Source organism: Saccopteryx bilineata, chromosome 1 (genome assembly GCF_036850765.1).
Source record: "Saccopteryx bilineata isolate mSacBil1 chromosome 1, mSacBil1_pri_phased_curated, whole genome shotgun sequence".
Classification (NCBI taxonomy): domain Eukaryota; kingdom Metazoa; phylum Chordata; class Mammalia; order Chiroptera; family Emballonuridae; genus Saccopteryx; species Saccopteryx bilineata.
Genome location: NC_089490.1, coordinates 108995772 through 109021017, shown reverse-complemented (window position 1 = coordinate 109021017; position 25246 = coordinate 108995772). Strand labels below are relative to the sequence as shown.

Genomic DNA, 25246 nt, shown 5'->3' with positions numbered 1-25246 from the left:
AGGTGCTCAACATTATTTGTCATTAGAAAAATGCAAATTAATACAAGGAAAGACTACTAGACACCTGTTAGAATGCCCCAGTTAGAAAAATTGATAGACCAGTTGCTGGTGAGATTTGGCAATGAACTCTCATTTAATATTAGTGGAACTGAAAAATGGTACAGCTACTTTGAAGAGCAGTTTGACAGATTCTTACAAAACTAAATATAGTCTGTCGCACCATCCAGCAATTATGCTCTTATTTACCTAACTCATTTTAAAACTTCCATCCACACAAAAGTGTGCACATGAATGTTTAGAGCAGAATTATTTATAATTACCCCAAACTAGGAACAGCCAAGATGTCCTTCAATTGGTGAATGGCTAAGAAAATTGGTACATTCATATGATTGAAACTTCAGATCTATCGAGCTGCAAAAACATATGGATAAATCTTAATTGTATATTTTATACTGAACAAAGCCACTCTGAAAAGGCTCTAATCTATGTAATTTCATTTAGATGACATCTGGATAAGGCAAAACTCTATAAAAGGTAAACATTGTCAGAGTGTGAGAGTGTAGGGTTGAAAAGTGAAACAAAGTGAATTTTTTAAGGCAGTGAACTTATTTTTTATAATATTATAATGGTAAATTCATGACATTATGCTTTAGTTAAAACCCATAGAACTTCATGGCAGAAAGACTGATCCTTAATGTATGAAAATAAAAATAATTCTGGAGGCTGTGGACCCCAAGTGTGGAATGTAAAAACTTCCAGAAGAATTTGAACATATTGTAAATGTGTGAAATAGCCTCACCGAAGGGTGTAGGAATAAAGTTTCCTGATCTATGCAACCTTAAAAATGAGGTTTTAGGCCCTGGCCGGTTGGCTCAGTGGTGGAGTGTCGGCCTGGCATGCAGAAGTCCCGGGTTCGATTCCCGGACAGGGCACACAGGAGAAGCACCCATCTGCTTCTCCATCCCTCTCCCTCTCCTTCCTCTCTGTCTCTCTCTTCCCCTCCCGCAGCCGAGGCTCCATTGGAGCAAAGATGGCCCGGGCTCTGAGGATGGCTCCTTGGCCTCTGCCCCAGGCGCTAGAGTGGCTCTGGTCACAACAGAGTGACGCCCCGGATGGGCAGAGCATCGCCCCCTGGTGGGCAGAGCGTCACCCCCTGGTGGGCGTGCCAGGTGGGTCCCGGTCGGGCACATGCGGGAGTCTGTCTGACTGTCTCTCCCCGTTTCCAGCTTCAGAAAAATACAGAAAAAAAATGAGGTTTTAACTTGTAAGACTAATGACAAAGGGAAACATACATAAGCATTGTAGTTAATAAAGTAATTTTCCAAAAAGTGTGAGATAACAATTCAGAAAGCACTGAATATGCATCGAACATTGAAATTCAGTAAGTGGATGGTGATGGTAGTAAACATGTTTCTCACTCTTGGGGTGGAAAGTTATTGAAATTCACGGAAAGAGGCTGGTAGGATCCAATGTTGTAATGTACAAGGTGGACAAAAGTAAATTTACAGTTGTTCATATGGATGAAAACACCCAGGTTAAATTACCAGCCATCATTACCTAAAAGATAAATCATAAATATTCACAACTGTAAACCTACTTTTTGCTCACCTTTGTATTAGACTTGGAGATACTAATATGAACTCATGGAACCAAATGAAAGCATTTCCAATGGCCATATTTGAAACAACATGAGCAATAAAAGAAATAAAATAGTATTGAATTATTATTACTCAAAATACAAAATAAATGAGTGAGTTAATGGTAATATATAATTGAATAAATAAATGTGAGACTAGGCAAATATTCCCTGCAGAAGAATTCTAAATAATTATATACATACTTTGTCTTCAAAGAAGTGGAGTATAACTCTCGACTCCTTAAGTGTGGGCTGCATATCTTGACTTCCTTCCAAAAAGTATGGTATAGACATGGAGACAAGAGTAACTTTATGGTAGATAAATCTGACACATATTACCACATTCAAGTGATTGTAATCATCAATTCAGCAGTGTTAAGCAATTTTGACAGTATGTGCTCTCTTCATAAGATGTTTTAGAATGGCAGTTTAACTCTGCCATCTTCCTTCGAAAACTTATAACTCAAGTACAGGGGGTCCTTGTGTTACAACCTTCTTGACATATGCTGTTTCAACTTTACGAAGCTCACTACCATAAAAACTTAAAAAGTTAAAAAGTGAGTGTTTCGTCTTACATCGTTAGCGTCGTGCTTAAAGACTATGTGAGCAAGTTTGGTGGTGTGCGGCGGAAGAATATGCAATAGTGTTCCCTTGTCTATCACGGAGGTTAGGTTCCGGAACCTCATATTTATTTTATTATTTATATATATATATTTCAAGGCTTTATAAACCCTCCCCACACTCTTATAAACCTTTCCCACATTTATTTTGCTTATATCACCACAAAAATAATTAAAATATTAAATACATAAAAATTTCTATATGCCACAAAATTCTATGATATAGCAAAAAATCCATGATGGAAAATTAGATATATACAATTTAAAAACCTGCGATATAGTGAGACCGCAAAAAGTGAACTGCGATATGGCAAGGGATGACTGTATTCTTTTTGGTGGCTTAGTTGTGTTTGTTTTTTTAAAAAAACATCTTTAATTATTTTTATTTATTTATTCATTTTAGAGAAGACAGAGAGAGAGAGAAAGAGAGAGAGAGCGAAGGGGGGATGAGCAGGAAACATCAACTCCCATATGTGCCTCGACCAGACAAGCCCAGGGTTTTGAACCGGCGACCTCCAAGTTCCAGGTCAATGCTTGATCCACTGTGCCACCACAGGTCAGGCTAGTTGTGTTTTTATGTTCTAGATTATGATTTTGCAACTCTGTTGTGATAGGTAAGTGACTTACGCTAGAGTGTGTTTCAATTTACACCAAAATTTGGGTTACATCACTGTAGTGGGAATAAAACTGTGTCGTAACCTGAGGACCCTCTGTATAATGATGAGAAAAAACATTAGACTAACCCAATTTGAGAACAGTCTCTAAAATATCTAACACTCCTCAAAAATTTCAAAAATCATGATAAAACAAGAAAAGAGTGAGAAAAAGTCACAGCCAAAAGTTTCTTAATAAGACCTGCAGACTAAATGTATTGTGATATCCCAAATAAGATTTTTAAATAGAAAAAGGCAAGTGACGTCATGGAAATGGCACCGTGAGCAGTGCGTCCAACAGATCTCCTCAAAATCTCAACAAATTTATCAACTAGAAATAGAAAAATTTATCCTCGGAGCATTCCGGAGTTCCACACACACACTGAAAGCAAAAGGACTGTTGCCGAGGAGGGAGTACACCTGTGGTGAGTCAACCCACACGTGCAGCTGCCCGCCCACACTCGGGGAGCAGCAGCCTGGGCACTGGCGGCCGCCGCTGCATGCCCTGAGAAACCGCGCGCGCACCCCCCGTGCCGCGGTCCAGAGAGTCCCCGGCCACTGGCGTGACGAGAAACCGCGCGCGCGCACCCCGTGCCGCGGTCCGGAGAGTCCCCGGCCACTGGCGTGCTGAGAAACCATGCACGCGCCCGTGCTGCGGTCCGGGAGGGGCGCCAAGGCTGTCTTTCCTAGTCAGGAGATTCTCTCCATGGGCGGGGCACCTCACCCAGCCATTCAAACTAACAATCAAGCGTTGGGGGGAGGGGCGCACAGGCAGCCTGAAATACTTTCTGGAGCACAACTGCGGATCCAATCACTGAAATTAGCTTAACCCACGAAATCTACACACCCACGGGGGCTCTAATTGATAAGATCTTTCCCAGTTCAGTGATCCAAGACAAGAGGCGTGATATTTTTCAGTGCCTTTCGCTAAAGGGGCGGGGGCAACTTCTGATTGACAGAGCCTCCATATTCAGGGATATACCTAACAAGAGGGACTTGGCAGATATTAAGATCCATACAGAAAGCAGCAACTAGTGCTTCTTCTTCCCAGCCAAAACAGGCTACCAAGTGTGGAAAGCCTGGGTTGAGTGGTCCAACTGAATGATAGGCGCTGAACAGTCACCTTGACAACAACTGACTCCCAGCCCCACCTGATTACGCTGGAGGCTCTGACTGCCAGAGCCTTACCCAGAGCCTTGCGCTGAGTGAGGATAGAGTGGGGATTTCCCAGCTCTTTGAGCCTCTTACAACCCAGACAGAAGCAGTGGTAGCCCCATAGCTGGATCACCAGGCTGCTAATTCAGGAAGGGGAGACTAGGAAAGAGACTCCAGGAAAGCAAACTCTCTCATTGTTGGACCCTGCAAACACCAACAAGCCTTGACTACCAGTGAGACTAAAGCCAATTATATGACATTGCCATAGAATCCCATCAACTGCAAATTCCTACCTAAGAGTGACACAGGGGCAGAACCTGGGGTACAGAGTCACCGACCAGGAAGAGGGAGAGAAAAGAAAAAAGGAAGAAGTTAACCTCTCAAAATCAAGAAAAATCCACAGACTTTATAACTTGTTCCACTAATTCTTTGTTGTTGTTGTTTCTTTCTTCTATCTTATTGCCTTTATTATTATTTCTATTTCTTCCACCTTGGTCCTTTTACTCTCTGCCCGTCTTATGCTACCCTTTTCTTGAACTACACTACCCATGAGTGTTACATTTTATTTCTTTTCTTCATCCTAACTCTCCTTTAGGGTTACACTCCAAAACCCTTAACTCTCACTCTCTCCCCTTTTGTTTTTTTGTTTTTTTTTCCTTTCCTTTTTTTCTTCCTTCGTTTCTCTCTTTTTCTTATTTTTTCCTTTCTATTCATTTCTTCTTTTGTCCTTTTACTTTTCCTCCCATTTAAGCCTCAATCATGAACAAATTATTTAATTTGGGACTCAAGTTTTTTTTGGGTTTTTTTTGTTCTTTTTTTTTCTTCTTCTGCTTTTGTTCTTGATTTTCCTTTATTTGTTTGTTTTTGTGGCATTTTGGGCATTTTTTACATTGCTTTTTAACTCACTAGCATTCCTCCCAACCCAAAGTCTCCATTGTATTTAGTCTTCGCTCCACTTAATACAACAGATTTTTACTTATTATTTTTATTTTTATTTTTTTCTTCTTTAATTATTGTTTTTTCTTTCCTTTTTTCTGTTTCCCTCTTATCCCTCTCATTATATCTCTTAGTCGACCATCACTTACAAGCAAATCATTTTATGCTTGTCTAAGATTTTCTCCTTTTTTTTTTTTTGTATTTAGTAGGTCCCTACTCCCTTTTTTGCCCCTTGAACTCTTCACCCCAAATCAGGCCCTCCATTATAGGCAGTTTTTGTTCCATTTAGCATAATATAATTCACAGGTCATCACGATATTTCCCTAAGGAGGTGAGAGGAGGGGAAGAGAAGAAAGAAAAAAGGGGGAAATAATAAATTATTACTTTTTTTTTTGTGGAGTGTTTTCCTTTTTTCTTTCTTTTATTTCCGTTTTATCTTTTATTAATTCTAATTAACACTATCAACAAGACCACCTTCAGATGCCAATAAGAAAAAGGAAATCGAACATTATGGATACAAAAGACAGAGAGGTAACACAAATAGATGTGGAAAAATCTATGGAGAAAAGATTTAACATATTGGAAGCCTTGGAGCCAAATGACAGAGAATTTAAAATAGAAATCTTAAAAATACTCAGAGATATACAAGAAAACACAGAAAGGCAATTTAGGGAAATCAGAAAACAACTCAACAATCACAAAGAATATATTACCAAGGAAATTGAAACTATAAAAACAAATCAAACAGAAATGAAAAACTCAATTCAAGAGCTGAAAAATGAGGTAACAAGCTTAGCAAATAGAACAGCCCAGATAGAAGATAGGATCAGTGAAATAGAAGACAAACAACTTGAGGCACAACAGAGAGAAGAAAGAGACTCAAAAATAATAAAAAACGAGAAAGCCCTACAGGAATTTCCTGACTCCATCAAAAAGAATAACATAAGAATAATAGGTATATCAGAGGGAGAAGAGAAAGAAAATGGAATGGAGAATATACTCAAACAAATAATAGATGAGAACTTTCCAAGCCAATGGAAAGAACTAAAGCCTCAAATTCAAGAAGCAAACAGAACACCGAGTTTTCTTAACCACAACAAACCCACTCCAAGGCACATCATAATGAAGATGACACAAACCAATGACAAAGAAAAAATTCTCAAGGCAGCCAGGGAAAAGAAGAGTACAACATATAAAGGAAGGCCTATTAGATTATCATCAGATTTCTCAGCAGAAACTTTACAAGCTAGAAGAGAGTGGACCCCAATATTTAAAGCCCTGAAAGAGAGGAACTTTCAGCCAAGAATACTATACCCATCAAAGCTATCCTTCAAGTACGAAGGAGATATAAAAATATTCACAAATACAGAAAAGATGAGAGAATTTATCATCAGAAAGCCCCCACTCCAGGAAATACTAAAGGGGGTTCTCCAACCAGATTCAAAGAACAAAAGAAAACAAAACCACAAGTAACAGCTCCACCAAGAACACAATAAAACCAAACTTAAACTGTGACAACAAAAGAAAAAAAAGGGGAGAAAGGATGAAGATTAACAGTAGCAAAGGACAATGAAGCGCAGAAATACTCATAAGAAAGGGTACTACAATGAAAATGGCAGGTACCCTTTTCATTACTTCATGGTAACCACCCTTGAAAAAACCACCACAAAAACACTGGACTTAAAAAAGGTAGCAACAGAGGAAAGAAGTATGGAATACAAACAAACAAAAACAAATGATAGAAAAACAAAAGAGAAGAATCAAACAAGATACAAAACTAACAGAAAGCAATTTATAAAATGGCAATAGGGAACTCACAAGTGTCAATAATTACACTAAATGTAAATGGTTAAACTTACCAATAAAAAGACACAGAGTAGCAGAATGGATTAAAAAAGAAAATCCAACTACATGCTGCCTACAAGAAACTCATCTAAGCAACAAGGATAAAAACAAATTCAAAGTGAAAGGCTGGAAAACAACACTCCAAGCAAACAACACCAGAAAAAAGCAGGTGTAGCAATACTCATATCTAATAATGCTGACTACAAGACAGAAAAAGTACTCAGAGACAAAAATGGTCATTTCAAAATGATTAAGGGGACACTGAATCAAGAAGACATAACAATCCTTAATATATATGCACCAAACCAAGGAGCACCAAAATATATAAGACAGCTACTTATTGACCTTAAAACAAAAACTGACAAAAATACAGTCATACTTGGAGACCTCAATACACCGCTGACGGCTCTAGATCGGTCATCCAAACAGAGAATCAATAAAGATATAGTGGCCTTAAATGAAATACTAGAACATCTGGATATGATAGACATCTACAGGACACTTCATCCCAAAGCGACAGAGTATACATTTTTCTCTAGTGTATATGAAACATTCTCAAGAATTGACCATATGTTGGGCCACAAAGACAATATCAGCAAATTTAGAAAAATTGAAATTGTGCCAAGCATATTCTCTGATCATAAAGCCTTGAAACTAGAATTCAACTGTAAAAAAGAGGGGGAAAACCCCACAAAATTGTGGAAACTAAACAACATACTTCTAAAAAATGAATGGGTCAAAGAAGAAATAAGCGCAGAGATCAAAAGATATATACAGACAAATGAAAATGAAAATACGACATATCAGAATCTCTGGGATGCAGCAAAAGCAGTAATAAGAGGAAAGTTCATATCACTTCAGGCCTATATGAACAAACAAGAGAGAGCCGAAGTAAACCACTTAACTTCACACCTTAAGGAACTAGAAAAAGAAGAACAAAGACAACCCAAAACCAGCCGAAGAAAGGAGATAATAAAAATCAGAGCAGAAATAAATGAAATAGAGAACAGAAAAACTATAGAAAAAATCAATAAAACAAGGAGCTGGTTCTTTGAAAAGATCAACAAAATCGACAAACCCTTGGCAAGACTCACCAAGGAAAAAAGACACAGGACTCAAATAAATAAAATCCAAAATGAAAGAGGAGAGATCACCACAGACATCATAGATATACAAAGAATTATTGTAGAATACTATGAAAAACTATATGCCTCCAAATACAACAATCTAGAAGAAATGGATAAATTCCTAGAACAATACAACCTTCCTAAACTGAGTCATGAAGAAGCAGAAAGCCTAAACAGACCAATCAGCAGGGAGGAAATAGAAAAAACTATTAAAAACCTCCCCAAAAATAAAAGTCCAGGCCTAGATGGTTATACTAGTGAATTCTATCAAACATTCAAAGAAGACTTGGTTCCTATTCTACTCAAAGTCTTCCAAAAAATTGAAGAAGAAGCAATACTTCCAAACACATTTTATGAGGCCAACATAACCCTCATACCGAAACTTGGCAAGGACAGCACAAAAAAAGAAAACTACAGACCAATATCTCTAATGAATACAGATGCTAAAATACTAAACAAAATACTGGCAAATCGAATACAACAACATATTAAAAAAATAATACATCATGATCAAGTGGGATTCATCCCAGAATCTCAAGGATGGTTCAACATACGTAAAACAGTTAACGTAATACACCATATCAACAAAACAAAGAACAAAAACCACATGATTTTATCAATAGATGCAGAAAAGGCTTTCGATAAAATACAACACAATTTTATGTTTAAGACTCTCAACAAAATGGGTATAGAAGGAAAATATCTCAACATGATAAAGGCCATATATGATAAACCATCAGCCAACATCATATTAAATGGCGTAAAACTGAGGACTTTCCACCTTAAATCAGGAACACGACAGGGGTGTCCACTCTCTCCACTCTTATTTAACATGGTGCTAGAAGTTCTGGCCAGGGCAATCAGACAAGACAAAGAAATAAAAGGCATCCATATCGGAAAAGAAGAAGTAAAGGTATCACTTTTTGCTGATGATATGATCCTATACATCGAAAACCCAAAGGACTCCACAAAAAGATTACTAGAAACAATAAACCAATACAGTAAGGTCACAGGATACAAAATTAACATACAAAAGTCCATAGCCTTTCTATATGCCAACAATGAAATATTAGAAAACGAACTCAAAAAAATAATCCCCTTCACGATTGCAACAAAAAAAATAGAATACCTAGGAATAAACATAACAAAGAATGTAAAGGACCTATATAAAGAAAACTACAAGGCATTGCTAAGAGAAATAGAAAAAGACACAATGAGATGGAAAAATATTCCTTGTTCTTGGATAGGAAGAATAAATATAATTAAAATGGCCATATTACCCAAAGTAATATATAAATTTAATGCAATTCCCATCAAAATTCCTATGATATTTTTTAAAGAAATGGAACAAAAAATCATAAGATTTATATGGAACTATAAAAAACCCCGAATAGCCAAAGCAATCCTAAAGAAAAAGAATGAAGCTGGGGGCATTACAATACCTGACTTTAAACTATATTATAGGGCCACAATAATCAAAACTGCATGGTATTGGCAGAAAAATAGACACTCAGACCAATGGAACAGAATAGAAAGCCCAGAAACAAAACCACATATATATGGTCAAATAATTTTTGATAAAGGGGCCAACAACACAAAATGGAGAAAAGAAAGCCTCTTCAACAAATGGTGTTGGGAAAACTGGAAAGCCACATGCAAAAGAATGAAGCTTGACTACAGCCTGTCCCCGTGTACTAAAATTAACTCAAAATGGATCAAAGATCTAAACATAAGACCTGAAACAATTAAGTACATAGAAGAAGACATAGGTACTCAACTCATGGACCTGGGTTTTAAAGAGCATTTTATGAATTTGACTCCAATGGCAAGAGAAGTGAAGGCAAAAATTAATGAATGGGACTACATCAGACGAAGAAGTTTTTGCTCAGCAAGAGAAACTGATAACAAAATAAACAGACAGCCAACTAAATGGGAAATGATATTTTCAAACAATAGCTCACATAAGGGCCTAATATCCAAAATAGACAAAGAACTCATAAAACTCAACAACAAACAAACAATCCAATAAAAAAATGGGAAGAGGACATGAAAAGACACTTCTCCCAGGAAGAAATACAAATGGCCAACAGATATATGGAAAGATGCTCAGCTTCATTAGTTATTAAAGAAATGCAAATCAAAACTACAATGAGATACTACCTCACCCCTGTTAGATTAGCTATTATCAACAAGACGGGTAATAACAAATGTTGGAGAGGCTGTGGAGAAAAGGGAACCCTCATACACTGTTGGTGGGAATGTAAAGTAGTACAACCAGTATGGAGGAAAATATGGTGGTTCCTCAAAAAACTGCAAATAGAACTACCTTATGACCCAGCAATCCCTCTACTGGGTATATACCCCAAAACCTCAGAATCATTGATACGTAAAGACACATGTAGCCCCATGTTCATAGCAGCACTGTTCACAGTGGCCAAGACATGGAAACAACCAAAAAGCCCTTCAATAGAAGATTGGATAAAGAAGATGTGGCACATATACACTATGGAATACTACTCAGCCATAAGAAATGATGACATTAGATCATTTACAGCAAAATGGTGGGATCTTGATAACATTATACGGAGTGAAATAAGTAAATCAAAAAAAAAACAAGAACTACATGATTCCATACATTGGTGGAACATAAAAACGAGACTAAGAGACATGGACAAGAGTGTGGTGGGTACCAGGGGTGGGGGGAGGGAGGATGCAGGAGGGAGGGAGGGAGAGAGTTAGGGGGAGGGGGAGGGGGAGGGGCACAGAGAAAACTAAATAGAGGGTGACAGAGGACAATCTGACTCTGGGCGAGGGGTATGCAACATAATTTAATGACAAGATAACCTAGACATGTTTTTTTTGAGTATATGTACCCTGAATTATTAATGTCATCCCATTAACATTAATAAAAATTTATAAAAAAAATAAATAGAAAAAGGCATTAAGTTAGGTAACAACTAAGAAAAAAAGGTATTAAGTAAAAAGTGAAGACTTTAGTTAATAATAATGTGTCAATGTTGAATTATTAAAATTGATGACTACCATACTACCATACTAGGGGAAGTTAGATGTTGGGTATATGAAAACTCTCTGTATTACCTTCACAATTTTTAAAATAAATCTAAAATTATCCTAAAAGAAAAACTTTATTTTAAGAATAAAAGTCTTGGCCTTGAATGCCTGGTTCAGTGGATAGAGCTGACATATGGAAATCGAGGGTCAGGGCACACAAGAGAAGCAACCATCTGATTGTCTCTCCCTTCCTCTCCTCCTTCTCTTACTCTTCTCCTCCCAGAGTCAGTGGCTTGATTTGTTCAAGTGATAGCCCTGGGCACTGAGGATGGCTCAGTTGATTCCAGCATCCACCCCAGATGGGATTTGCTGGGTGGATTCTGGTTGGGGTTCAAGTGGTAGTCTGTCTCACTATCTCCCTTCCTCTCACTTAGAAAAAAAAAGAATAAAAGTTTCTCTTGTTCCTTAACCATATCCTTTGTGGTTTTACAGCTAGCTGTTGAGTTTGCTTCAGTGCCACAGTTCTTAAACACAAACTCTGCTTCTGCGTAGCTGATGTCTCTCTCTCCATCAAATTCAAAGATGGATTATGCTATTTATAGGATATTTGGACAGCAGCAAAACACCGAGACATCAACGAGGCAGAAGCCAAAGAAATACCCCTACCATTGCCAACATAAGTGGACATGCAAAGGTAGGAATCCATAACCCTCCATTAGACTGCAGATTACAGAATTAAGATTTTTTATGAGTCTTTAGGTTTTTAATGAGAACTAAGAATTTGAACTAAGAATTGTTACTCAGAAAATTTATACTGTGTTTACATATATGTATCTGCACCAGATCGTGCTGTTTCTTATCTCTGTAACCCATATATCTAGCACAGTTCCTGCCATGTAGTTATACGTTTATAAATACTATTAAATTGAATGTAATAGATTAGATTTGACTTGACCTGTGTTGAAGATTGTGAAGGTGCTATAATGCTTCTTTTATTGAAGCAAAGTATTTAATTATAATATTAACATTTGAGTTTTGTTTCATGAATTGATGTAAAAATACGATTTTTATTTCAAACAACACTTGAGAAGACACTATAATACTCAATCTTGCTTATGTGTTTTAATTAGACATTCATTTTTACTATTATTCAATTATTTTGTGACCACTCATATTTTACCTTCTTTGGCCTCAATTCCACTGAATTTTATGTGTGTAATTCAGTCAAGATGTAAATGAATCTAAATGACAATTTTTAGTAAAAATGTTTTGAATAACCAATCAATCAGCTGATATCTTCCCATTTGATTGTTGTATAAGTGGTAATTTTGGAATAGAAGTGTTAATATTAGAAGGATATTCAACTAAATAAGACATTGACCTTTTATTTAGAGTCCTTAAACTTGATTTTTTAAAGATAATTATGTATGTGTTCATGTCACAGTAATTTAAACAGAGATTGTAGATATTTTCCCTCACCTTCAGACAATGTGTACCTTCAGAATTTTCATTCCTATGACACATTTTCAAGTTTATTTTAAATGTCTAAATGTTTCCAAAAAAAATTAATCATTACAGATTACCCTGAATGTCCAAAGTGGCATCAGACCGCTCTGAGATTGACCAGCGTTGCACTGGTTGTACTCGTTGCTACAGTGATAGGACTAACTCTTTGGGGTGAGTAAATTGAAACCTATATATTCAATTGTAGAGATTAACATATTTCCTTTGGCATTTCTTTTTATTTCTCTAACTTTTTTTAGAATTATTTTTCACATTTGCCTGATGATTTCTTCCATCGTTATTTTAATTATGTTGGTAATAAATGGCACAGTTGATTATTTCATTAGTAATTAGTAGTTTAGAAAAATAATTGGTAGTTTTTTCCTTTATAGAGGAGGCAGTAAACTAATTTATATAGTCTATTATGCTCATAATTTTAATTAGTTGGCAAATAGTGTGGGTTTGACAGTCACAATTGTATGAACTGAACTTTTTCTTAATTAATTTTTTTAAATTTTTAACTTATATTGAAATGATATTGAGCCTGACCAGATGGTGGCACAGTGGATAGAGCGTTGGACTGGGATGCCAAGGACACAGGTTTGAGACCCTGAGGTTGCCAGTTTGAGTGCGGGCTCATCTGGTTTGAGCAAAAGCTCACCAGCTTGGATCCGAGGTCTCTGGCTCAAGCAAGGGGTTACTTGGTCTGCTGAAGATCCGCGGTCAAGGCACATATGAGAAAGCAATCAATGAACAACTAAGAAGTTGCAATGCACAACAAAAAACTCATGATTGATGCTTCTCATCTCTCTCCGTTTCTGTCTGTCCCTATCTATCCCTCTATCCCTCTCTCTGACTCTCTCTCTGTCTCTGTAAAAAAAAAAAGGAATGATATTGAGTGAGTTTGAAGTGTCTTATTCAGCACGACACCTTCTGCACCCTGTATTGTGTCCCCTATGCCTCATACAAATTCTTTTTCCACTCCCATTCCCCTCCTTTGCCTCCCCTCCCATCTCCATCTCCACTTTCCCTCTGATGATTGCTATCCTGTTATCGGTGTCTATGTGTAGTGTATATACAATTTAGCTAATCTCTCCACCTTTTTTGATTCCATCCACTCTTCCGCCTTCCCTCTGACAACTGTCCGTCTGTTCCCTGTGACCATGCCTCTCTTTATTTTTTTGTTCCTCTTTTTATTGTGTTCATTAGATTCCACATATAAGTGAGATCAAGTAGTATTTGTTTTTCTCTGCCTGTTATTTCACTTAGCATAATAATCTTCAGGTCCATCTATGCTGTCACAAAATGTAAGATTTCCTTCTATTTTATGACTATGTAATATTCCATTGTGTAAATGTAACACAGTTTTTTTATGCACTCATCCACAGATGGACACTTGGACTGTTTTACAGATGCTGGCTATTGTAAACAATGCTGCAATGAACAGGGGAGGTGCATGTCTTCTTTTAAATTAGTGTTTTAGGATTCTTAGGATCTATTCCTAGAGGTAGGATAACTGGGTCATAAGGCAGTTCCATTTTTAATTTTTTGAGGAAATGCTGTACAATTATTTTTCACAGTGGCTGTACGAGTCTACATTTCACTAGCAGTGCAGGAGGGTTCTCTTTTCTCCACCCCCTCACCAGCACTTGTTTTCTTAATTTGTTAATGAGCACCATTCTGGCAGGTGTGAGGTGGTATCTCATTGGGCTTTAATTTGCATTTCTCTAATGATTAGTGATGTTGAGCATTTTTTATATGCCTATTTGCCATCTGTATGTCCTCTTTGGAGAAGTGTATATTCAGGTCCTTTGTTCATCTTCTTTTTAAATATCAGGGTTTTTAAAAAATTTTATTTACTGAGTTTTAGAGATAGCAGAGAGAGAGAGAGAGAGAGAGAGAGAGAGAGAGAGGGAGAATAAGGGAGGAGAAGCCAAAAGCATCAATTTGTAGTAGTTGTTTCCTGTATGTGCCTTGACTGGTTAAGCCCATGGTTTTTAAACCCAATACCCAGGGTTTTGAACCAGCAACCTCAGTGTTCCAGGTCGACATTTTATCCACTGTGCCACTACAGGTGTGGCTTGCTCATTTTTTGTTTGGGTTGTTTACTTTCTTGATCTTGAGTTTTAGAAGTTCTTTATAAATTTTGGTTATTAATTCCTTATCAGTTGTATCGGAGAATATGTTCTCCCATAGAGCAGGTTGTCTTTTTATTTTGTTAATGGTGCCTTTTGCTGTACAAAAGTTTTTTAGTTTGACATAGTCCCATTTGTTTATTTTGTCCTTTATTTCCCTTGCCCAAGGAGATATATAGGCAAATGTATTGTTTCAAAAGATGTCTGAGATCTACTGCCTTTGTTTTCTTCTGGGATATTTTTGGCTTCATAACATTTAAATCTCTTATCTATTATGAGTTTATTTTTGTGAATGGTATAAGTTGGTTGTCTAGTTCATTTTTTTGCATGTACCTGTTCAATTTTCCCAAAACCATTTATTAAAGAGACTGTCTTTACTTCACTGTATACTCTTAACTCCTTTGTCAAATATTAATTGACCATAAAGTCATGGGTTTATTTCTGGGTTCTCTCTCTGCTTTGTTCTATTGATCTGCTTGCTCATTCTGGTGACAATATCAGGTTGTTTTGATTACAGTGGCTTTGTAGTATAACTTGATATCAGGAAGTGTGATCATCTCCCACTTTGTTCTTCATTTTCAAGATGGCTGAGGCTATTCAGATTATTTTTTGTTCCATATAAATTGTATTGAATCTACAGATTGTTTTGAGTAGTATGGATAATTTAATGATGTTAATTATTCCTATCCATGAACATGATATATGCTTCCACTTATTTGTATCTTCCTTGATTTCTTTTTTCAATGTCTTATAATTTTACTAGTCTTTTTGGTTAAATTTTCTCCTAGGTACTTTTTGTTGTTGTTGCAATAGTAAATGGGATTGTCTCCTTAATTTCTCTTTCTGACAGTTCATTATTGGTGTATAAAAATGCCACTTATTTCTTATTATTAATTTTAAATCCTGCCCTGGCTGACTGGCTCAGTGGTAGAGCATTGCCCAGTGTGTGTATGTCCCAGGTTTGATTCCCAGTCAGGGCACACAAGAGAAGTGACCATCTGCTTCTCCACACCAACCCCTTCCCCTTCTCTCTCTTTCCCTCTCTACCCCTCCCACTGTGGATGGCTTTCTGGAACCTCCCCTTCAGGTGGTAAAAATAGCTTGGTTGTTGAACAACAGCTCTAGATGGGCAGAGCATCACCAGTAGGGGCTTGCCTTGTGGATCTTGGTTGGGGCACATGTAGAAATCTGTCTCTCTGTCTCCTTTCCTCTCACTTAAAAAATATATATATCCTGTCCCTTTGCCAAATTCCTTTATCAGGTCTAGTAGTTATTTAGCAGAAACTTTAGGGTTTTCTATATGTAGTATCATGTCATCAGCAAATAATGACAGTTTTACTTCTTCTTTTTCAATTTAGATGCCTTTTTTTTTTTTTTTGTATTTTCTGAAGCTGGAAACAGGGAGAGACAGTCAGACAGACTCCCGCATGCGCCGGACCGGGATCCACCTGGCACGCCCACCAGGGGCGACGCTCTGCCCACACCGGGGCAATGCTCTGCCCCTCCGGGGCGTCACTCTGCCGTGACCAGAGCCACTCTAGCACCTGGGGCAGAGGCCAAGGAACCATCCCCAGTGCCTGGGCCATCTTTGCTCCAATGGAGCCTTGGCTGTGGAAGGGGAAGAGAGAGACAGAGAGGAAGGCGCGGCGGAGGGGTGGAGAAGCAAATGGGCGCTTCTCCTGTGTGCCCTGGCCAGGAATCGAACCCGGATCCTCCGCACGCCAGGCCGACACTCTACCGCTGAGCCAACCGGCCAGGGCCCAATTTGGATGCCTTTTATTTCTTCTTTTTGCCTGATTGCTGTGGCCAAGACTTCTAGTACTGTGTTGAATACAAGTGGTGAAAAGGAACACCCCTGTCTCATTCCTGATCTTAAGAAGATTGTATTTAACTTTTGCCCATTGTGTATGATGTTGGCTGTCAGTTTGTCGAAAACGGCCTTATTATGTTGAGGTTCCATGTATTCCCAATTTGCTGAGAGTTTTGATCATAAATGGGTGCTGGATTTTATCAAATGCTTTTTCTGCATCTATTGATATGATCATGTAATTTTTATCCTTTTTATTTTTTTGTGATGAATCATGTTTATTGATTTGCAGATATTGTACCAGCCTTGCCTCCTTGGAATAAATCCCACTTGAACATGGTGTATGATCTTTTTAATGTATTGCTATATCCTGTTTGTTAATATTTTGTTGAGAAGTTTAGCATCTATGTTTATCAGAGATATTGGCCTATAGTTTTTTTTTCTTTGTAGTGTCTTTACCTGGTTTTGGAATTAAGATAATGCATGCTGAATTGAAATTATGCATTTTGGTAAAGTAACCTAGTTTTATATATAAAAGCTGATTTGGCTCTTTTAATAAACTTTTGGATTTTATAATTGACTTCATAATTTGAAGTTTTAACATAATTTATCAGTTGTTTGAAAATTGATGGCCTAATGAAAATTAAGATCTGATACTAAGATGAACTCCACATCAGTAAAAGCGATAAATAATTATATCTGTTATTATTTCTGTTGTACCATTCTACATGTTAAGAGTTGGGATAAACATTTTATATACATTATCTTTTAACCTTATAACAACTCTAAGTTTGTTAAACATTCCTTCCTCCCTTTTATATATGAAAAAAAAAACCCCGAGAAACAATTAGTTTAAGATCACAGAGTATTAACCTATCACAGTAAACAGATGCAAATTTAAATATATATTAATTTTACTTCAATAATTTGTTTTATTGTTTGTTTCTACTTACTTTATTGCATGTGGAAATCTATCCCTAAGTTATCCATCCCTTATCAAATTAGAGGGTTGAAATGTTATCTGTAGATAGACTTCCTATCAATCAGCAGTTTGTGCCTTCACTTGCATCTTCATTTAATGGTAATTAAAAAGCAAAAGATCTAATTAGTGTTACTCCTTTTTTTAATTATTATTTCTTAGTAAGTCACCTAAGTACAAATTCCTTCAGTGATAACCACAGCACGGAGATGTTTGGGAGTAAGAATGGAACCAGCAATTGCAGTTGTATGACTAGTCTTCCCAGGAAACAGCAGGGCAATGCAAACTTCACAAGTAAGTTACTTTATTCCATTATATTGTTGAAGAGAAAAAAACTTTCCTTCCAACTCTAAAGTTTAGTACCAGGGAGACTGTGAATTAAACTGGCAAAAAACAAAAACAAAAACAAATTACAGGAGAAGAAATGTTTATTTACATGCATACTGGAACTAACCAAAGAAGTAGCTAGTTCAAAATGCTTAAAGTAAAAGGCTTATATACCTAATTTAAGAGGGAAAAAAGAGAGGGAAAATTATTTCTGTGGGAAAAGCATGTTTCTTTAGAAAAGGCAAGGTTTTTTTTTAGGTAAACAAACTGGAGAAAGAAAGTTTGTAATGGTATCTATTTATGCAGGTGAGAGTAAGTAGTCTTTCCCTCTTCTTAATGGCCATAAAATTCCCCTAGAGAGGCGGCTGATGGTGAGTTCTGTCTTCTTTTCTGAGAATAAATCACCCAAAAGACAAGGTTCTGGCAGTCTCATTTCTCAGAATTTTCTGATTTTAGTCAGGTTAGAGTAGCTCCAAGGAGCATCTGCTGAATCTCAAATGTCATCAGCTTAAAATATTTCTTAAACCAACATAGAATATTTTAGTCAGGTGTATTTAGACCACCTTCACTATTTTGAAGATAATTTTCTTATTTCAAATGCTTTCTTTATTTTTATTAATTTTAATTTATTGTGTTAACAAGGATTCAAGAATCCCACTCAATATAACACCCTCACCCCCACTCCTGTGTCCTCCATTACACCCCTAAAGCGCCCCTCCCCTTAACTCCTCCCCTTTTCCCTCTGGGATTTGCTGTCCTGTTATCTGTATCTCTGTGTATATATACTTTCACTAATCCCTTCACCTTCTCTTATCCCATTCCCTCATTCCCCTTCCCTTTGACAGTTGTCCTTCTGCTTCCTGTGATCCCCCTATACCTCTATTCCACTCCTCAGTAAACTTTGTTCCTTAGATTCTCCATATAAGTGAAATCATACGATGTTCGTCTTTCTCTGCCTAGTTTACTTCACTTAGCATAATAATCTCCAGGTCCATCCATGCCATCACAAAAGGTAAGATTTCTTTTCTTTTCATGGCTATGTAGTATTCCATTGTGATATGCACCACAGCTTTTTAATCCACTCATCCACTGATGGACACTTGGGCTGTTTCCAGATATTAGCTATTGTAAACAATGCTGCCATAAACATAGGATTGCATATCTTCTTTCGAATCAGTGATTTAGTATTCTTAGGATATATTTTTAAAAGTGGGATAGCTGGTGCAAATGCAGTCCATTTTTAATTTTTTGAGGAAACATCATACTGTTTTCCACAGTGGCTGCACCAGTCTGAATTCCTACCAGCAGTACAGAAGGGTTACTTTTTCTCCACACCCTCTTCAGCACTTATTGTGTGGTGATTTGTTAATGAGCATCATTCTGACAGGTGTGAGGTGCTATCTCATTGTGGTTTTAATTTGCATTTCTCTGATGATTAGTGATGTTGAACATTTTTTCACATGTCTGTTGGCCATCTCTATAACTTCTTTGGAGAAGTGTCTATTCAGTTCCTTTGCCCATTTTTAAATTGGATTGTTTAACTTCCTGGTGTTGAGTTTTATAAGTTCTTTATTAATTTTGGTTATTAACCCCTTATTGTATTGGCGAATATGTTCTCCCAATGTGTGACTTGTCTTTTAATTTTGTTACTGATGTCTTTTGCCATGCAAAACTTTTTTAGTTTGATATAGTCCCATTTGTTTATATTGTCCATTATTTCACTCACCCATGGAGATAAATCAGCAAAAATATTGCTAAGAGAGATATCAGCGAGTTTACTGCCTATCAAGATGTTTATGGTTTTGCGACTTACATTTAAGTCTTTTATCCACTTAAAGTTTATTTTTGTGAATGGTGTAAATTGGTGGTCTAGTTTCTTTTATTTGCATGTACTTGTTCAATTTTCCCAAGAACCATTTATTAAAGAAACCATCATTACTCCATTGTATGCTCTTGCCTCCTTTGTCAAGTATCAATTGACCATAAAGGTGTGGATTTATTTCTGGGTTCTCTGTTCTGTTCCATTGATCTGTATGCTTGTTCTTATGCCAGTGCCAGGCTGTTTTGATTACAATGGCCTTGTAGTATAACTTGATATCAGGAAGTGTGATACCTCCCACTTTATTCTTCATTTCAATATTGTTGAGTCTATTCAGGGTTTTTAGTTGTTGCTGTTCCATATAAATTTTTGGAATATTTCTTCTACATCTTTGAAAAATGCCATTGGTATTTTAATAGGAATTGCATTGAATTTTTAAATTGCTTTGGGTAATATAGACATTTTAATAATGTTTATTCTTCCTATCCATCAACATGGTATATGCTTCCTCTTGTTTGTATCTTTCTTGATTTCTTTTTTCAATGTCTTATAATTTTCTGAATACAAGTTTTTTACCTCCTTGGTTAAGTTTACTCCTAGGTACTTTCTGTTGTTGTTGTTGCAATAGTGAAGAGGACTGTATACTTAATTTCTCATTCAGGCATTGTATTGTTGATGTATAAAAATGCCACTGATTTCTGAATATTGATTTTATATCCTGCCACCTTGTTGAGTTGATTTATCAGGTCTAGTAGTTTTTTGACTGAGACTTTAGGGTTTTCTACGTACAGTGTCATGTCATCAGCAAATAATGATAGTTTTACTTTTACAATTTGGATGCCTTTTGTTTCTTCTACTTGTCTGATTGCTGTGGCTAGGACTTCCAGGACTATGTTGAATAAGAGTGGTGAAAGGGGGCACCCTGCCTTGTTCCTGATCTTAAGGGGATTGCTTTTAATTTTTGGCTGCTGAGTATTATGTTGGCTGTCGGTTTGTCATAGATGGCCTTAATATGTTGAATGTTCCTTGTATTCCCACTTTGCTGAGAGTTTTGATCATGAATTGGTGCTGGATACTATTAAATGCTTTTCTGCATCTATTGATATGATCATATAATTTTTATACTTTTTATTTTTTATGTGATGAACCATGTTTACTGATTTGCAAATATTGTACCAATCTTGCCTTTCCAGAAAAAATCCCACTTGATCATGATGTATGACTTTTTTAATGTATTGCTGTATCCGGTTTGCTAATGTATTGTTGAGAATTTTAGCTTCTGTGTTCATCAAGAATATTGGCCTACAATTTTCTTTCTTTTTTATTCCTGTACCTTGTTTTGGAATGCAGATAATGGTTGCCTCATAAAGGGAGCTTTCCTCCTGAATTTTTTGAAATAGCTTGAGAAGCATAGGTGTTAGTTCTTCTTGAATATTTGGTAAAATTTACCTGTGAAGCTACCTGGTTTAGGACTTTGGTTTACTGGGAGTTTTTTGATAACTGTATCAAATTTATTTGTTGTAATCGGTCTGTTTAGGTTTTCTGATTCTTCTAGATTGAGTTGTTGGGAAGATTGTATGTTTCTAGGGATTTATCCATTTCACCTAGATTGTCCAATGATTTGGCATATAGATCTTCATAGTATTTTCTTCCAATCCCTTGTATTTTTCCAGTATCAGTTATTTCTTCTCCACTTTCATTTCTAATTTTATTTGAGTCCTCTCTCTTTTTTTCTTGATGAGTCTGGTTAATGGTTCATCAATCTTGTATATCTTTTCAAAGAACCAGTTCTTGGTTTTATTGATCTTTTGTATTGTTCTTTTATCCTCTATGTCATTTATTTCCAATCTGATCTTTATTAGTTTTTACTTCTGCTTCCTCTGGACTTATTTGTTGTTCTTTTTCTAATTATTTTAGATGCAGGGTTAGGTGTTTATTTGAGTTTTTTCTTGCTTCTTAAGCAAGAAAAATGCCTGGAATGCTATAAACTTCCCTCTCAAGACTGCTTTTGCTGTGTCTTATAAATTTCAAGTTGTTATATGTTCATTTTCATTTGTTTCAAGAAATTTTTTTATTTCTTCCTTGATCTCATTGTTAACCCATTCGTTATTTAATAACATGCTATATAGCCTCCAAGTGTTTGAATGTTTTCAGTTTTTCTATTGTAGTTGATTTCTAGTTTCATTCCATTGTAATTATGTTTGATATAAATTCAATCTTCTTAAATTTATTGAGACTTGTTTTGTGTCCTAACATGTGGTCTATCCTAGAGAATGTATCATGAGCACTTAAAAAGAATGTCTATTCTGCTGCTTTGGGATAAAATGTTCTGAAGATATTTATTAAATTCAGTCGATCTAGTGTGTAATTTAAAGCCACTGTTTCTTTGTTAATTTTCTGTCTGGAGGATATAGCCATTGATGATAGTAGAGTATTAAAATCCCCTACTATTATAGTATTGCTGTTGATCTTGCCCTTTTTGTCCATCAAAATCTGCTTTATATATGTAGGTGCTTCTGAATTAGGTGAATAAATACTTATAATGGTTATATTGTCTTTTTGGACTGCTCCCTTTATCATTATGTAGTAACCTTCTTTATCTCTTACTATAGCCTTTTTTTCAAGTCTATTTTCCCAGATATAAGTATTGCTACTCCAACTTTTTTCATTTGCATTTGCATGAAATACTTTTTTTCATCCCTTCACTTTCAGTCTATGTGCATCTTTTGTTTTGAGGTGGATCTCTTATAAACAGCATATGTATGGGTCCTGTTTTCTTATCCATGCAGCTACCCTATGTCTTTTGATTGGAGCATTTAATCCATTTACATTTAAGGTTATTATTAATATGTATTTATTTATTGCCATTGAATTCATAAATCTACAATCCTCTTTTTTTAGATTTCTTTCTTTTGCTCTTTTTACATCAGACCCCTTAACATTTCTTGCAGTATTGGTTTGGTCATAATGATTTCCTTGAGTTGTTTGTTTTTGTTTTTTTGTTGTTTTTTTTTTTGTGTGTGTGTGTGTGTGTGTCATAGGCTTTGTATTTCTCCTTCAATTTTAAATGATAGCCTTGCTGGATAAAGTAGTATTGGTAGTAGATTCTTGTTTTGCATCACTTTGACTATTTCTTGCCAATCTCTTTTGGCCTCACACATTTCTGTTGAGAAGATGGATGTCATCCTCATGGAGGCTCCTCTGTAGGTAATTAACTGCTTTTTTTCTTGCAGCTTTTAGTATTTTTTCTTTGTCTCTTAACTTTGGCATTTTAATTATGATGTGTCTTGTTGTAGGCCTCCTTGGGTTCCTCTTTAATGGGACTCTCTGTGCTTCTTGAACTTGTGTGGCTTTTCTTTCATCAATTTAGGGAAGTTTTCAGCTATGATTTCTTCAAACAGGTTCTCTATCCCTTGTTCTTTTGCTTCTCATTCAGGAACCCCTATGATGGAGATGTTGTTTCTCTTAATGTTGTCACAGAGGTCTCTTACAATTTCCTCAGTCTTTTTGAGCCTCTTTCTTTTTGTTGCTCTGCTTTTGTGCTTTCAATTTCATTATCCTCTAAATCACTGATTCAGTCCTCTACTTCATCCAGCCTGCTGTTGATTCTTTCTAGTGTAGCCTTCACTTCTTATATTGTATTTGTCATGCTCCCAGCAAGGTGAGCATCAGGTTCTTTTTTATAGTTTCATTGTCCATTCTGATGCTTGCTATCTCTTTATTTAGGTGCTCATTACATCCATCCATTGTTGCTCTAAGATATTTGAATATCCTTAAAGTAATAGTTTTAAACTCTGCATCTGGTAGTTTGGTTACTTCCATTTAACTCAGTTCTTTTTCTGGGGATTTCTCTTGTTGATTCATTTGGGTCACATTTCTCTGTCTACCTTTTTTTATCTGTGCATTTGGTAGTGCTGTCTGACTTTGAAATTGTGGTTGTGTCTTTATGAGGAAGATGGGTTCGGTGGTACTGACCTCCAGGCCATTTGTTTTCCTTGTTCTAGGAATGCTTCTTGAGGATATTATTTTTCCTCTTGTTATATTTGAGTATTGAATGCAGTTGATTCTATCACAGGTACAGTTTTCCCTTCAGACCGGTAGGCTCTAAAGTTCAACTTTTATCATATGTATAATGCAGCATGAATGGTCTGTCATTTGGGCGTATTTATTCTCCACAGCATCTGGTGCCTGCTAGTCTCCTCCTTTGGAAGTGCTGCTTGTGTAGCTACCTCAGTCTTGGGTTGGTGCTGCCTGCCACCCACTATCAGATGTGTTGGCTCTAGATCTTCTTTGGTTCGCATCAGCTGGTTTTTTTTTTGTATTTTTCTGAAGCTGGAAATGGGGAGAGACAGTCAGACAGACTCCTGCATGCAACTGACCGGGATCCACCCAGCACGCCCACCAGGGGGCGACGCTTTGCCCACCAGGGGGCGATGCTCTGCCCCTCCGGGGTGTCGCTCTGCCATGACCAGAGCCACTCTAGCGCCTGAGGCAGAGGCCAAGGAGCCATCCCCAGCGCCTGGGCCATCTTTGCTCCAATGGAGCTTTGGCTGCGGGAGGGGAAGAGAGAGACAGAGAGGAAGGAGGGGGGGAGGTGGAGAAGCAAATGGGCGCTTCTCCTATGTGCCCTGGCCGGGAATCAAACCCGGGTCCCCCACACGCCAGACCGACGCTCTACCACTGAGCCAACCGGCCAGGGCCATCAGCTGTTTTTTGTAACCCACTATGTGCTACCTGTCTGCAGATACTGCTTTTTGCTGTTTGTATCTGCATTTTCTGTGCCTTGGTCATGTGGGAGCAGCTAACCTTTGTATAACAATCAGCTTTCTCCTGCCTAGAGATGACAGAAGCTCCATAAAAACCCCAAGCTCTGTAAGATTTATCTCCACTTTTTAGCTGCTTCTTCTCCTCTTGCAGCTGCCTGGTCTTCCCACAGAGTCTTCTGTAGTAAGACTTAGCCTCACCCAATCAATCTCTCTACAGGTTGCATGCTTGGTTGGTTAGGGCAGCTGAGGTTGTAAATACAATGTTTGTGGGACCTCATTCTTCAGGGGTCTCCTGGTCAGCATAGTATGGGGAAGGTGGCCCCTACTCCAGAGCTTGATCCCTCGGCCACTGCTGGGTGTTCAAATTTTATTTCTCCCAACAAGGTGAGCATCAGGTTTAGACCAAGTGTGGCTGACAGTTTCCTCTGCAGAAGTTCTTACAGCTGGTGAGACCCTGGTGTCAGAGTGGAAGATTGAGAGAGTCCTCTCCTGGGGCTCACTGTGCCCCCCACGAGAAGGTGGCTAAGCCCCTTGACAAGATCCAACAATAGGCTCACAGAGACCCACATGTAAAATATTCATGCTCCAAGCCTTTCTCCCTTACCCCTGTGAAATCTAGCCCAGCGGGGCAGGATATCCAGCACCCAGGATGGCTGACTGTGAAGCTCCACCCTATCAGATGCACATGAGCTGCTGTGCCAGTGCTGATCACAGAGAGCAGAACTTGCTTCAGCTAGGCCAGGTGTGAGGAGTCCTTCTTTAGAATACCACTGTAACAAAGGTTATTAGATCCTGAGCTGATGTTCTCTGCAGCTGGCCACTAGATGTGTCAGCCCTGGGCCTCCTTGTCAGGAACCTGGCACAGAACAACAGGAGACACTGCCCTTGACTGGCTCTCAGCAACCTTCTTGGAGCTACATGCAATC

The 25246-nt window shown here is 37.4% G+C and overlaps 1 protein-coding gene across 1 annotated transcript in view; it reads left to right on the top strand.

Annotated features, from left to right (window-relative positions):
• Positions 1 to 11539: 11539 nt before the first annotated feature.
• LOC136320008 (killer cell lectin-like receptor subfamily F member 1) overlaps positions 11540 to 25246 on the top strand; it is a 28543-nt gene continuing 14836 nt past the window's right edge. The window contains exons 1-3 of the mRNA XM_066253158.1: positions 11540 to 11678; positions 12563 to 12661; positions 17571 to 17702. Coding sequence (XP_066109255.1) covers positions 11540 to 11678; positions 12563 to 12661; positions 17571 to 17702 — 370 coding nt within the window. The remainder of the gene's footprint in view (positions 11679 to 12562; positions 12662 to 17570; positions 17703 to 25246) is intronic.